This window comes from Tamandua tetradactyla, chromosome 8 (assembly GCF_023851605.1).
Source record: "Tamandua tetradactyla isolate mTamTet1 chromosome 8, mTamTet1.pri, whole genome shotgun sequence".
Lineage (NCBI taxonomy): Eukaryota > Metazoa > Chordata > Mammalia > Pilosa > Myrmecophagidae > Tamandua > Tamandua tetradactyla.
Genome location: NC_135334.1, coordinates 111,367,800 through 111,384,676, shown reverse-complemented (window position 1 = coordinate 111,384,676; position 16,877 = coordinate 111,367,800). Strand labels below are relative to the sequence as shown.

The 16,877-nt window shown below is 34.6% G+C and overlaps 1 protein-coding gene across 4 annotated transcripts in view; it reads right to left on the bottom strand.

Annotated features, from left to right (window-relative positions):
* Positions 1–780: 780 nt before the first annotated feature.
* PDHX (pyruvate dehydrogenase complex component X) overlaps positions 781–16,877 on the bottom strand; it is a 93,752-nt gene continuing 77,655 nt past the window's right edge. For all 4 annotated transcript variants that reach the window (XM_077114388.1, XM_077114389.1, XM_077114390.1 and 1 more), the window contains 4 exons: positions 16,174–16,232; positions 9,140–9,298; positions 3,697–3,761; positions 781–1,207 (listed from right to left, as the gene is read on the bottom strand). In XM_077114388.1, the coding sequence (XP_076970503.1) occupies positions 949–1,207; positions 3,697–3,761; positions 9,140–9,298; positions 16,174–16,232 (542 nt within the window). In that variant the 3' untranslated portion in view covers positions 781–948. The remainder of the gene's footprint in view (positions 1,208–3,696; positions 3,762–9,139; positions 9,299–16,173; positions 16,233–16,877) is intronic.

The window sequence follows — 16,877 nt, the reverse complement described above, 5'->3', positions numbered from 1 at the left end:
ATCCCTTTTAAGCTGTTCCAGAAGGATTATTAATCTGTAAATTTGTCCTAATCTCTGGGTGCTAACATTTAAGAATCAGTATTTTATATTTTCTAACATTTTATTGCCCAATACAAACTTGATTAAAAAACACTAAGAAACAATATTTTGTGTTTAAACCAACACTAAGTTAAAATGTTCTGTAGGTGGTAGCACGTTTAAATATTTCCAACTCAGCATGAAGGTGAAGAATTTGTATCTGAAGGTTTAGATATTTTAACTATATTTTTTCATTAAAACATATACAACTTTTTTGTTCTTTCTCTCCATTTTTGTTTCTTTTATTCTTCCTCTTTAGAAGTTCACAGTGTTATAGAAGTGAAAAATATGACTGACAAACTACTCTAAAATATATGGCTTTACATACATAAAAATTCAATAATGTTGCCACAACCCCTAATATGATGTGATTCTTATTATTTATTTACTATTATCCAGAGTAAAGGTATTTACATATTAAATTGTTCAAGTAATTCTAGAGCAGTGCTTGTAAAAGTGAGGTCCCACTGCTAAGATTAATGGACAGCTCCTTCAAAACTATCTAACTTCAACATAATTAAGTTAGATTTCTAACAGTTTTTTGATTTTATAATTAACCATACATTCTCAAATAGTCTAAAACTCTCAAAAGAACCAAACATTTAATTTACAGATACCCTTTTGTACAGCACCAGAGGTTAAAAGATTAAGATGGATCTGTCTAACTAAATGTTCTCTTTATTAGCTACATTTTATCATTTATTTCTGTAACACTAAACCCAATGAAGACAACTTGGGTCAATCTTTCACCATAAATAAACATTTTATCTCCTTCATACTTAAATATCCTAATTATTTTCCCACAGTGCATGTTTCTTGGTAACACTTCAATAATAACTGAACCAAAGACCAACTTCTTATCTTTGAAGACTAGGCAAGTCGGATAGGATTCTCTAGGTTTGCTTTAAAAGTTTCAAGAAACCTGGTAGCCAGTTCATCATCTACCACTCGGCTGTCACTGGACATTGTGACGGTTATAAGCTGGTGCTGCTGCAGTGCGGCATTTCCCTCTGCATCCCGAGTGAGTTTCAGCACAGGTCGGAATCTCCCAACAGCCAAAATGCAGGCCTGAGGAGGATTGATCACTGCAGTAAATTCATCGATGCCAAACATCCCCAAGTTGGAAATACTATGGACAAAAAAAGAAATAAGGTAGCTCTTTGGGTGGCAAGTTCTTAATCAAAGTACCTATGAAGCACACATTTTTACTTCACTAGACAACTGTACTAACGAACCTTATGTCAACTTATTCAAATACCAAAGACTATGTGTCAACACACATACTAGTATTTTATCTACTATCAAACACTTATTCAGTATTCAACGGGAGGTCCTAATCAGTGCAATATGGCAAGAGAAAGAAATGCAAAGTTATAAAGACTGTAAAAAAGAAATAAAATTCTCACTATCCACAGATAAATGATTATGCACATAGAAAATCTAAGATTCTACAGATAAACTAGTAAAATTAATAAGTGAATTTAGCTAGGTCGCTAAATAAAAGATCAATATAAAAATACATTTTATATCTATATACAAGTTTTGGTAATTAGGAAATGAAATGAAAAAAACAGTACCATTTACAATTTATCAAAACACAAATACCAAGGAATAAAACTAATGAAACAGAAAGTTATGAAATAACTGAAAGACATTAAAAGAACTAAATAAACAATGGTTTATACTATGTTCATTGACTGGAAAAGTTGGAGTTTATAAAGATGTCAATTCTCTTCAAATTGATTAAAAGATTTAATGCAGTCCCAATAAAAATCTCAGCAAGGTTTCTGTGTGTATCAGTGAAAAATGATAAAGTTGATTTGAAAATTTACTTGGAAGTACAAAGAACCAATGATAGAGAAGGCAATCTTGAAACTGAACAAAACTGGAAGACTTTCATTACCAGATATCAACAGTTAGTTACAGCATGGTGGTCCAGGAGCAAGGGATAGACAAATAGATCAATGGAAAAGAAGAGTGAGCACAGAAACAGACCAGCACATCTATGCTCTCCTCAGTGCTATGGAGAAGAGGTGATGATTTCACTAAATGATGCTGCATCAATTTAAATCCATATGGAAAAAAAGAGAACCTTGACCCTTGACCATTATACCTCATATCATGTACCAAATCCAATTTCAGATGGGTTGTGATTTAAATATAAAAGGTAGAGCTAAAAAAGCTTCTAGAAGATAACACAGAAGAATACCATCATCTTCTTGGAAAGGAAAACACTCTAAAACAGAAAAAAAATAGCACTTTTCTTTATAATAGTGAAAAACTGACTTAATTAAAACTCAGAACTTCTGTTCATAAAACACACAATCAAGAGATTCTCAAAGGTAAGCCACAGGGTGGGAAAAGGCACTCGAAATAAACACCCTTCAAAGAACTGGTCTCCAGTGGAAAAAAAAAATCCTACAAATCAAGAAGAAAAAGATAATCCAATTTTAAAATGGATCAAGACTTCAATAGTTACTTCATATCTTATGAGTTACCAAATACTCACTGATAAACAATTGAAAAGGTAATCAACATCATTAACTTGCATTTTTTGACCATAAAGAGTACCACTACACACCCATAAGAATGGCTTAAAATTTTCATAAACCTAATATCACTAAGTGTTGGCAAGAAAGAGGAGCGAAGGAAATTCTCACATTGTTAATGGAAGCATAAATTTGTAAAAGAATCTTGAAACATTGTTTGGCAGTAATCATTGATGTTTTTAACCTAGCAATTCCACTTTTAGGTCTATACAACAGAACTATGCACATATTCACATATTATTTGTAATAACACCAAAGTGGAAACAACTCAGAGCCCACCAACAGTAAAATGGATGCCAGTATATTTATACAACAAAATACTATATACTGCAATAATAATGACTAAATGATTACTTCACATGGCAACATGGTGAATCTTACAGATACAATGTTGAGGAAGGAAGCTAGACACTAAAGAATACATAGTATTTATATACATAGCAAAACAGATCTATGGTGATTATTTTCAGATTAGTGGTTACCTTCCGGGGGTGATTACTAGGACAGGTCAAGGGAGACACTGGGATCTGGTAACATTCAACATCTTGATCTGGGTGGTGGTTACATGGTTTCTTCACTTTGTAAAAATTCAAGCTACACTTTGCACACTTTACTGAAAGTTATACTTTAACAAAAATATAGAGCTGATAATAACTGAAGGGTCTAAGTGTTAATATTTTCCCCAAAGTACCTTAAAGTGATAGCCCTAACAAGTAGAAAGAAAATAGCTGTTCTTTATAAATCTTTTAAAATTTATAAATCGTGCTTTATAAATTGTTCATACACACTTATTTTTTTAAAAAAAGTTTAAGACTCTGAATGCCATTCCATGTTGGTCAACATCTACTCACAAAAACATTTATTTCAACATTAATGGGTTGCTATTCCTTTGTTATGAAAGCCTGACAAGTCTGGAGAATATTTTCACATATTCTGTTGTCTAAATAAAGTGTGTGATATTTATTTTAAATTAAAAATGTTTCAGATAAATCAATGAAACAGGTTAACATAGACAATAATAAGTCATGTCCACTTGATGTCATTGACAAATTAAAAGTTTATATTTTACCTAAAAGATCCTCCTTGATATTCCTCAGGTAACAATTTTCCATCTCTTGCTTTCTTTGACAGGATCTGAGAAAAACATAAGCAAAGCATGACAACCAACAATACTTTATACAGCTACTCCTGTCATATTTGAAATATTTGTAGAGGGTAACATTCTCATCTCTGGCATGCTTGATTTAACTTCAAAGGATACTTTAAATATAAATAATTTTATGTATTTAATACAATTAGAAGAATAAAGTTAGAACACAGGTAATTCAAGAAGCTAAATATTTAAATCAAAACTCTAGAAAAATCTTTTAAAAATTTCAAATATTGAAATTATCCTGTGCATTACTACTATAGGCAGAATCTTTCACTGTTTTACATACACACATACACACACACATACACAACCAAAATGCAATTTTCTGGTTTGCCTATAAATGTGTTTCATGTAAGATAAAATACAAGCATCTTCTATGTTATTATGGTCTTTATAAATGATGTTTCAAAGTCTGTTTAACATTCTAAAGAAAGCTATCTGCCATAATTTACTTATTCATTTCCCCATTGTTATCATTTATGTTGGTTCATTGGTTTCTATTGAATTATTTCAGATAAATTCTCAGAAGTGGAATTACAGGGTCCTGCAGAATGGATTTTTTTATTTCTTTTGGTTTTTGACCCTATAGCTGAAGCACAAGGAACTGCCAAAAGGAATGTAAGAATGTACCAGTTTAATCTTACTCTTGACAACATTTCTAAAAACTTACAAAGAGAGGAAAGCCAGACGAAACTCTAAGAGTGACATTAAGTAGTTAAATTTTTCTCACACTTGCACATGCACTATACTTTTGTTCATTTTTTTTCAATGCTTCAAAAGTAAGGGAACAAAGATTGAATTATTATATATGAAAAATTAATATGAATTGCTTTATGAGGGGAAGGGTAGAAAAAAATGAAGCTATTGTCATTTTGGGTAAATGAAACAAATCTAGAACTTACTTAGCACTCTGTAGTATGTAGCCAACAAGAAGTACTGTTGCAATAACAGGTGACAGCTATTTTTTAAGTCACAGATGATTTAATTATTGAAAACTAAAGCATTTTTCAAAAATCTCAAAATGATCTCAAACTCTTAGCTGACTTACTGCCATCTAATACAATTACATATATATATTATATGAATCCCAAACCAAAATTTAAAGAGATAAGCTTTGATTTATATAGTCTAGAGTATCAGAAGTAGAGAGAACAATCTGCTAATGTATTTTCCCTGCCTTAAGCAGTGTAATTATTCACATGATTTGAACAGACACAAATCAAATGAACTTTGAAAGATACTTCTTCTAAAAGTAGATGATCTCAACATATCCTTGATGTCTATCCAGGCTAGAACAAAAGAAGTCAAAATTCATGTTAAGACCTAGATTGCAAGCACATATAATAAACTTGAAAAAAATTCTCTCGAGACTCAAAAATTAGTTGCACAGACACAGAAAATCAATAACTGAATTCCTTTTCCTCTATGTGGCAAGTCAACTGATCAAGTACACTCGGTATACTAGTTGAATCTTCAGCTGTTTTCAACTTGTTCATTTACAGAAATTCAGGAGCTGCTTCCCAAATATTTTTGAGAGGAAATCACTACTGGTTCAATACTTGTATAACTACCAAGCTCAGTGGCGAGGAGTGCAGGTTCCACTCTAGAGCATGACTGGCTGGGTTCAAATCTAAGCTCCATCATTTATTAGGGATGAGACCTTGGATAAGATAATTAGCCTCTTTTTTATTTGTTCTTCATATTTTGTCAACCTAATCAAAATATCATTATTTTGTATTTAATAGGATGGTCTTAAAGAGTATTAAAGAGGTAATGTATACAAAAGGCTTACAACAAAGGATGGCATGAAGTATGCCAGCAGCTATTATTCTTGCAGTAGTTGCTGCTATAATTATGAACTAAATTATAGTTTATAATTATTATAAACTAAATTCCTTAAGGAGATTACAATTAGTATATTCATACATGAAGTAGGCATATTATTCTATCTGGTCTGGAGCAGATTTTAACTGTTTTAAACCACTGTGATTGAATGGGATTAAAATCATTCAAAATTCTGTCTTTTCAAGTATATAAACATTATATTTTTATAAGCCACAGTACAAAGATTGATGTGGAAACACTAACAAGGTTCAAACTGTAAAAAAATTGCATTTTTCTACAAGTGGAACATCTACAGATAACATTTCTTTGGGCGTAGGAGTCAAAATATAACAATATTAGAACAAAGAAAAGCAAATGTATTTAATCCCAAAAGTAAGAAGACGCACAACTATACTTGGATACCTAGGCAGGCGCTGCAGGGAAGATTCCAATATAATCTTGCTTGATTGGGAACTGGGTCTCAGATGGACAGTGTCTGTAAAGTAGCCCACCAAGCATACGACACTCTGCCTAACGGACAGTCAATAACAGAAGATACTTGATGGAGCCAATCAAATCACTACTGTGTATATATGTGAGGGAGAGAGAGACAAAGGAATGGCAAAGAAGTGGAGGATTAGACAAGGAAGAAAAACAAAAAGGAAGAGAAGTGGTATAATATATGGTGATTAGTATGGGCTCTAGAATCAAACCACCCAGGTTTTACCTTGGGCAAATTTCTCAAAGTTGCTAAAACTCAAGTTTCCTCAATTTCAGAATGGAGAAGGTAAGTTCCCTACTATAATAATGGGCTATTAGGAGTATTAAGTGCTTAGCCCAGTATCTGGAGTATCGTAAGCACTCAAGAGAGTGGAGTATTGATTACATCAGGCTTGGAGAAAGAAGCAGGAATGATAAGCACAGACAGGAATAAGCCAGGCACAGTAAACTTCAAGAGATGCTGTAGGTGATAGGCAATGCTAAAGGAATACAAGAGGCCCTACTACACTCCAAAGTGTTATGAATGCCCTTCTTATTGCTGTAATACGTGGCCAGAAGGTAAGGAGACTGTTTCTTATTTCCCATGGGGGACTAAATTATGTACCCCAACAAAAGAAATGTTTTAAATCTGAATCTGTGTTTCTGTGGGTGTTAACCCATTAGTAAATAGGACACTTTGATGATGTGTTATCAGTTAACCTGCGGACTCATTTGAGAAAAGGGCCTTCTCAGAACCTATTCAGGTGCGGCCAAACTGAATGAGGGTGAGACTTAATCCATAGGACTGGAGTTCTTATTAGGAGAGGAAATTCAGAGGCAGCCAGAAGAGTCAGAAGTCAGTGGAACTGAAAGAGGAGACACAAGGAGAGAAAGACTGCCATGTAACAAGAGGCAGAGATGCAAGCCAAAGCACCCCAATGACTGCCAGCAAAACAGCTCCAGAACATTTCTAGATTTCGGGAGAAAGCAAGGTCTTACAGATGCCTTAATTTTGAACTTCTAGCTTTGAAACCGTGAGCAAATAAATGTTTATTGCTTAAGCAAACCCATTGTGTGGTATCTGTCCTTACAACTCTGGCAAACTAAGACTCCTCCTAAATTTAGGTTTTTTCAAAATGCAAGGAATAGAGAATGTCAACAGCTACCATAAGAATTATGTACAACAGTAGCAGAACTGGTACATTGGTAAGAATCAGAACCATTCTTATAATGACTAATTTTAAAAATTTAATGATCTAAAAATAAGGGAGATTCTGACTCAGGAGATTCTGACTCTATAGTTAAGTTCAATAACTAACATTTACATAGTAATTAAGCCTTACAGGTACTTTCAACATTTAATCTCAATGGAACGTCACAAAAATATTGAAATACATGAATCCTCAATGCTGGTGAAAATCCTTTATGAACAAAAGGCATCTGGTACTCTAATAATCAATCTCCACTATGCTGACTTGTAAACTGGTCAATTTAATACCTCCTCTTGATTAAGAAAACAGCTGCATTTTTATCTACACAAACATAGTCAGCAAATCTTCTCAAAGAGGTGTGAAGAAAGACCTAAAAATGTCAATCCTATTAAATTTACCTTTAACTATATCTAATGCTAAAATTCTAAGTAAGCTTAACTTTTATGGGTATGTTTTTTAAACTGGATTAACTTGCATTAATTTGTTTATTTTGGGCAAGGAGGTCTATATATTTACATACTGTTAGTCCCCAAAGAATTCTTCTACTTTCTATCCCCTTTATACCTTGTCCTACCACTATATATATAAGAGGACCCCTGATAAATGGAAAAAGAAAAGAATAAATCTAAATGAATCTGAAATTTTCAATGCTAACACTACAAGACCTGTGATACTTCTGCTATAAAATGCCCTTGGAAATTACTGATGCTATCAAAACTGATCTACTGCTTGTGTTTCTACCTATATAATACAAATTTTTGGTGAAATCATTCCTCCATGCTAGAGTTACAGAAATTGTTATTAAGGAAATCCAGGAAAAATAAAGTACATTTGCCTCCAGAATCCGAGTACTTTTAATGGTCTCAATTCTAGAAAGGGGAAAAATAAAATAAACTGCATTTAAAAAATAAAATGCTGTTAACACTGAGTTCTATCTACTACCACTTCCATAGAAATATAGTTTCGGTTGTATTTTAACTTTTAAAAAAGTAACTGAAATACCATCTTCAGAGCTGAATTCTAGACTTTGTGAAATAAAGCATTCTGCTGTAATTTGAATGCGTTGGCCCCTACTTTATCTGTATTTCTGAATTTTGAATATTAAACTTCCTGAAAATGGGTTTGAGTCTGTTGTGTACCCCAGAAAAGCCATGTTCTTAAATCCTCATTCAATATTGCTGGGTGGGATCGTCCTGATTATTTCCAAGGAGATATGACCCACTCAGCTGTGGGTGGTAACTTTTGATTAGGTGGTTTCCACGGAGATGTGTCTTCACCCTTCAAAGTGGGGTTGCTTACTGGAGTCTTATAAGAGAGAACCATTTGGGAAAAAGCTTCAGAGCTGACAAAGCCCAAACAGCCAGAGATCTTTGGAGATGCAGAAGGAAAGCACTCTGGGGAAGCCTTATGAAATGAGCAGAAAAAGCTAGCAGATGTTGCCCTGCATCTTCCCAGCTGATGGAGGTGTCCTGGACCAACAGGCCTTTTTTGAATCAAGGTATCTTTCACTGGATACCTTAGTTTGGACATTTTCACTGCCTTACAACAGTAAACTTGCAAGTTAATAAATTCTGCTTTTTAAGGGGGACTTAAGCCATTCCATCTCTGGTATATTGGATTCTGGCAGCTTAACAAACTAAAACAGGGCTATACAGCCATAAAAACTTAGAAGCTTACATGCCCAACTGACAGTCACTTGGAAATACCAAAACAAACAGCAACAAACAAACAAAAAAAAACCACACCTCAAAGAAAACAACCACAACAAAAAAACTGTGACCAAGCCTGATAACTTTACCCAATCTAAACCTCAACATTTTGAAAGCATAGTTCTTAATAGATACCTTTACAGAGTCAGCAATTTCTTGTATACCCTTGGCAGCAGCGTTTTTTATGATTGGTGTAATTAAACCTTTATCTGTTGCCACAGCCACTGAAATGTCAATACAGGGCAGTTGCTTTGGGCCTTCTCCATCCCAGCTTGCATTAACATCTGGCATTTGCTAGAAAACAGAAACAGAAAAACGATAATTCTAAAAGATGCAACATTAGAGCAAGATGGTTACAGAAAAATAATTCACATACTATTATGAATTTTCTAAAATGAATATAACTATACAGAAGGAAATAAATTATACTTTGGTTTGAAAAATATGATTTTCTTGGCCCTCTGCATTAAATATTTTTGTGTTTGGGAAGAATAAACACACCATATTTTTGGAGCAAGTGTGAGAAAATTCTGGTGATATACACATTTTGATCTGTTTATATCAGTTTAAAAAGGGCTTCCTTTGTTAAAAATGATTGCTAGAAGGTATTTAACAGTTTTTGGACTTCCTCCCTCAATGATGACTGTGCTGGTTTGAAATGATGTATATATACCCTAGAAAAGCCATGTTTTAATCCTAATCCCCTTTTGTAAAGGTAGCCATTTCTTCTAATGCCTATTCAGCATTGTATGCTTGAAACTGTAATTGGATCATCTCCTTGGAGATGTGATTTAATCAAGAGTGGCTGTTAAGCTGGATTAGGTAGAGGCGTGTCTCCACCCATCTGGGTGGGTCTTGATTAGTTTCTGAAGTCCTAAAAGAGGAAACATTTTGGAGAATGAAGGAGATTCAGACACAGAGCGGATTGACATAGCCACAAAAAGCAGAGTCCACCAGCCAGCAACCTTTGGAGATGAAGAAGGAGAATGTCTCCCGGGGAGCTTCATGAAACAGGAAGCCAGGAGAAGAAGCTAGTAGATGACGCCGTGTTTGCCATGTGCCCTTCCAGATGAGAGAGAAACTCTGACTGTGCTCACCATGTGCCCTTCCACTTGAGAGAGAAACCTAGAACTTCATCAGCCTTCTTGAACCAAAATATCAATTGGACAGTTCTACAGACTTGTTTTAATTGGGATTTTCTTGGCCTTGGAACCGTAAACTAGCAACTGATTAAATCCCCCTTTTTAAAAGCCATTCTGTTTCTGGTATATTGCATTTCAGCAGCTAGCAAACTAGAACAATGACCAACATGACCTTGAGGGGAAGGCAGAAGGTGAAAGGGGTGGTGCTACCAATTACATCATTCCTTTGGAATGAAAGAAGCTTACTTTTCTAGTGTAGCCCTGTAATATACTAGCCTGCCCTCAATAAATGACTTCCCTTAAGAGAGATTTCCTAAGCTTCATAAATATATGATACATATACATATAGGTATATATATACTTAACATAATTACAACTACACTTAATCCTAGGATGGAAAAAAAAAGCAAATGATCAAATGCCTGGAAATGTGTATTTTGATAATCTTGCTAAAATTATCATTATTTGTACATGGACATACACATGGAAAGCCTGAGAGAGTTAACTGAAATGCTAATAATAATAAGGTTATTCTATGAGCTGAATATATATTTAAGAATATACACTAGCCAATAACATGCAAACATACCTAAAATGACTAATTACAGAGCATAAAAATTTATCAAAGACCCTATTAACAATTTCAACAAAAATCGCATAATATCTGAGAATAAATTTAAAAAGAAGTGTTTAGGACCTATCTCAAGTAAACTTCCTGGGTTGATATGACTTGCTATTAGATAGATTAAACATCATAATTATGCCATTTCCCATTAAATTAGTCTATAAATTCAATGTAATCCCAATCTTAAATATCATGGAAAAGTATGTTTCTGGGGTAAGGGCTGAATGTGGCTTCGCTTAGGGGTGAGAATTTCACAAAATATTAATATACAATATAAAACTATAGTGATTTAAACATTGTCTAGTCTGGGGACAGACCCAAGGATCAGCGAAAAGAAGAGTCTAAAAAGTGGACCTAAGTATATATAAGAATTTGGTTTGAGATTATTTTGACATTTCAAATCAGTAGCGAAAATGGATTATTGCACATTGTGCTGTAAAAACATCTAGCTAGCTGTTTGGAAGATCCCGTTTCAGTCTTCACCCTAAGATAAACCCTAAAAACCAAGTGTCTAAATGTTAAAAATATAAACAAAAAAAATACTAGAAAAAATACGGGGTTCAATTTAGTATTATGTGTCAAAAGCCTTAAAAATGAGTTAATCTTTTCCTTTCAAGATTAATGGTGCAGATTTTGAAGCTAAAAGTGGCTAAGAAACTCCCTTCTTCAAGGGATTGAGAAAACCTTCTCTACCAAAAGGGGGAAGAGTGAAAATGAGACAAAGTGTCAATGGCTGAGAGATTCCAAACAGAGTCGAGAGGTTATCCTGGAGGTTATTCGTATGCATTAAGCATATATCACCTTGTTATCCAAGATGTAATGGAGAGGCTGGAGGGAACTGCCTGAAAATGTAGAGCTGTGTTCCAGTAGCCATGTTTCTTGATGATAATTGTATAACGATATAGCTTTCACAATGTGACTGTGTGATTGTGAAAACCTTGTGTCTGATGCTCCTTTTATCTGCCTTGTCAACAGATGAGAGGAACATACGGAATAAAAATAAATAATAGGGGGAACAAATGTTAAAATAGATTTAGTTTGAAATGCTAGTGACCAGTGAAAGGAATCAGTAAGGGGTATGGCCTGTAAAATTTTTTATTTTCTGTTTGTTATATTTTTCTGTTGTCTTTTTATTTCTTTTTCTGAATTGATGCTAATGTTCTGGGAAATGATCATGATGATGAATATGCAACTATGTGATGATATTGTGAATTGCTGAGTGTATGTGTTGGGAATGTTTGTTTCTTGTAATTTTTTTTAATTAATAAGATTAAAAAAAAAAGGATAAGACTAGTTAAATTAGATAATCTCAATTCTATCCTTATCCCAGGGGTTGGCTAATTTTTTTCTCTAACAGGCCATGTGTTAAATATTTTCAGCTCTTCAACAGACTGTTGAAACTATTCAACTCTGCCATTGTGGTGTAAAAGCAGCCATAGGCAATATGTAAACAAATAGACATGATTGTGTTCCAGTAAAACTTTACTTAAAAAACAGATGGTGGGCTGTTGTTTGCTGATCCCTGCTTAGCCCAGCACTGTCCAAGAGAAATACAATGCGACCCACAGATGCAATTTAAAATTTTCTAGTGCCCCATTAAAAATAAGTAAAAAGTAACCCATAATATTAATTTCAATAATATTTTATTTTACCCACTATATTTAAAATGATTAATATGTAATAATATAAAATATTGATATATTTTACATTCTTTTTTGTACTAATTCTTCCATATTCGGTGTGTATTTTACACTCACAGTACATGTCAGGATTATCCACATACTAAGTGTTCAATATCCACATACTAAGTGGCTATTATAATTAGCCTTAAAAGTCGATTATTCTGTCAGAGCCCATGCACAAATAAATCACATGCATTGAGAAAAAAAAAAAAAAGAAACTCCCTTCAATTTTTTTGAGTGTACTAGGAAAAAGCCCATATTTTAGAAGAGTACCCAAATGTCTATAAAATCATCTTACTGCATTTTTCAGGAAATAAAAATAAATTCATTAGAAATGTACTTTAGATATAATACTTAACAAGCAGTGATCTCAGAAAATAGTCCAGTTACAAAAAGAAGGCATGATGGAAAACAGTGCTAAGCAAACGTCAGAAGCCCGGGATCTAGATTGTATCTCTAACCAGATACCTCCACTGAATTACAGGCTCAAATATTCACTGCCTTCCTCCACCTCCACTTGGACATCTATTAGGCTTAACATGTCCTAACCCTAGCTCTTGATTTCCTTCAGAAGTCAAGATCTGCTCCTCTCTCAGGTTTTTTCAATCTTAGTAAATGGAACACTTCATTTCTTTTACTGCTTGGGCCAAAATCAATGGCATCCTCCTCAACCCGCTTTCTCTCATGCATCACATCTAATCCATGGATTTTAGTATATTGACAAATGTACTGTGCAAATGTCACCATATCTAATTCCAGAACATTTTCACTATTCCCAAATGAATCCATGTACCCATTAACCAGTCACTTCTCATTTTCCAGTCCTTGCAGCCCTGACAAACACTGATATATTTTATGTCTCTATGGACCTGCCTACTTCGGACATTTCATATGAATTTATATAATAAATGCGTTGGCTCTACTTTTGAGATGTAATCAAAATCTCCACTTCACTCCAACTCTACCATTACCACTTTAGTTCAAGCCCCCATCATTTTCTGCAATCTCCACAGTTTATATTCACACAACTAGAGAAGTTTCTCCCATATTTTTCTTCTTAAAATGTAAGCCAGATAATGTTAGTCTTTTGCTCAAAATCCTCCAAAGGCTTAATTTTTCTACATCCATAATAAAATCCCAAGTCCTTACCATGCCAATAGAGCCTCAGAGGCTTTTTTTTAAAAACACCTTTTTATACTCTGAACAATAATTTTTTTTCTAATTGGAAGAGACTTTAGTCATCATTTAACCACACTTTGATTTTTTTAATCATATAGCTGTGCATTTATCATCACAATTGATATGTTACTTTTTTTTTTACATGGGTAGGCACCGGGAATCGAACCCGGGTCCTCTGGCATCGCAGGCAAGCATTCCTGCCTGCTGAGCCACCATGGCCCACCCTGATATGTTACTTTTTATGAAAAATAATATATATTCAAAAAAAGCAAGAAATTTCAAAGTACATCACAACAATTAGTTGTACACAGATTTCAGAGTTTGGTTTGGGTTATAATTCCACAATTGTAGATTATTATTTCTAGCTGCTCCAAGACACTGGAGACTAAAAGAAATATCAATATAATGATTCAGCAATCATACTCATTTGTTAAACCCTACCTTCTCTGTATAACTCCACCATCACCTTCGATCTTTCTCCCACTCTTTAGGGGTATTTGAACTATGCCCATTCTAACTTTTCATCTTGAAAGGGGCTATCAATAATATGGGATAGGGGGATGAACTAGTTGATGTTCTGGAGAGGCTGGCCCCTCTGCATTTCAGGACAAATCTGGTCCAGGGACACATCTGGAGGTTGTAGGTTTCTGGAGAGTTACTGTAGTGCATGGAACCTTTGTAGAATCTTAAATAATGGCCAAGGTGTTCTCTGGGATTGGCAGGAACAGTTTTGGTTGGGGTTTGGCAAGCTATGTCTAATTGAACCTTGTATAAGAGTGAGCTCCAGAGTAGCCTCTTGAATCCATTTGAACTCTCTCAGCCACTAATACCTTCTTTGTTACACTTACTTTCCCTCTTTTGGTCAGGATGTTACTGTTGATCCCACAGTGCCAGGGCCAGGCTCATCCCTGGAAGTCATCTCCCATGCTGCCAGGGAACTTTCATCCCTGGATGTCATGTCCCATGTAGGGGAGAGGGCAATGATTTCATTTGCAGAGTTGGGCTTAGAGAGAGCGAGATCACATCTGAGCAAAAAAGAAGTCTTCCAGAAGTAACTCTTAGGCTTAACTATGGGTAGGCTAAGCGTCTCTGCTACATACATAAGCTTCAGAAGAGCAAGCCTCAAGACCAAGGGCTTGGCCTTTTGATTTGGGTGTCCCTAATGTTTGAGACAGTATCAGGGGTTTTCCCAATGGTTAAGTTTAATAAGTTCCATATTTTTCCTCCATCCCTCAAGGGACTTTGCCAGTGCTTTCTTACTATCTGCTTAATATATTCTAGGATGTATCCAGGCATTACATTAAGCTATATAGGATTAAAGGCTCTCATTCCTATTCTGCGCTTCCTGTGTTTTGGTTGTTTAAATGAGCTATCCAGACAGGTTGAGTTAGATAATATGCTACAAAAAATTTAGGTTCTGGACAAAATAAACCTTTCTTCCCTTGGTCTCAAAGAATAGGCGAGGTTCTAAAATATAGACAATGTCTTCCGTACCCTTGTGTTCTGAATTATCTTAATCCTAACTTGATCAGCTTGGTTCTTATCTCTAAATACCAGGTTATACATATATACAACAGCCTCTGTTGTTGGATTGTTTCCACTTTTTTGGCAATTGTGAATAATGCTGCTATAAACATCAGTGTGCAGTGTCTGGTTGTGTCACTGCTTTCAGCTCTTTGGGTTTTTAACGAGTAGTGGTATTACCAGGTTATAGGGCAACTCAATAATTAGTTTCCTAAGGAATCACCAAACATAGCGGCTGTACCATTATGCATTCCCACCAGCAGTGCATAAGTGTCCCAATTTCTCTACATCCTCTCTAACATTTGTAGTTTTCTATTTGTGTGATACCAGCCATTCTTATAGGTTTGCAGCCTTAGAGGCTTTTATTACCCCTCAATTCCCTCCTATGTTCTTTAAATCTCATCACTTACCTTTCTTCACCCTTGCTAACTCTAGGCACACTATTGCCCCAGAGCTGTTTGTGAATAGCAAAATTTGGCCTCACAACCTTTGCATTGCTGTTCCCTCTGTCTACAACACTCTTCTACCAGTTATCTACTTGGTTCACTTCTCTCTTCTTTCAGGCCTTGTCTAAAGTTATCACCTTCTTAGAGAAACCTTCTCTGTCTAACTTTTGAAATAGTCCCCAGTTATCTTGTCCCCTTTCTCCAAACTACATTTTGCCATCTGACTTATATGTGTCTCTCTCCCAACTAAAATACACATCTCACAAGAGCATAGACTGTCAGTTTTTGTTCACTGCTTTATCTTTAATGCCTAGAACATATTTAGGACAAGATAGGGGCTCAATTAGTATTTGTTGGATACATGGTCTTTATTCTGTTACAATTAGTTGTGAGCCCTTTTGAGCCTCAGTTTCTTCATTAGTAAAAGGAAGTAAGATTAAATGACAGAATATTTTTAGCAAAAAAATTATAAATTTTTGCAACTTAAAAGTAGAGTTTTATTTATCATTATATAAATGCCAAAACATGAGACTACTTCAGAAGACAAAACTATCTGGGGTTTACTACTTACTTTAAGGGTAACAGCTGCTGCCTTGATGATAAAATCATTTACTGATACTTTAATGTCATCTGAAAGAAAAATAATCACATTGAAATTAATACTCAGAAAAAAACTTTCACATTGACCGTAATGATTTCAAACTGGCAAATTATGGACTGCACTGACAAACAATGATGAAAATATTACAGGTTTTTGTTTGTTGTTTAATGAATAAGAGTATCCTGAAAAGGTAAAAACTTTCATTATATGAGGTCCTGGATAAATAGTATTACCCATGAATGTAAAAGTTTACTTTGGGACCTTGGTCATGTCTTCAAAATCTGTTCCGATATCATACATAAGAACTTGAGAGATATATTACAATCATGATCAGAAAGATTATGAAAACAAATTCCCATAAAAAGACCAATGGTCACTGTGTGCATAGTCAGGAATTTTTCCTTCTTCTCTCTTTTCCAAGTCCTTAATACTGTGTAAATTGATTATATTAAAAAAGTGGGACATGTAGGCTTTTTTTTTTTTTTTTTTTACATGGGCAGGTACTGGGAATTCAACCTGGGTCTCTGGCATGGCAGGTGAGAATGCTGCCTGCTGAGCCACTGTGGTCCGCACATGTAGGCATTTTAAATAAACAATTCTATGTATTTGGTTGTTAAATTTTTTCTTTGTACTAATAGGGTATATGACAAAAAAATTTTAGACCACTGCACTCA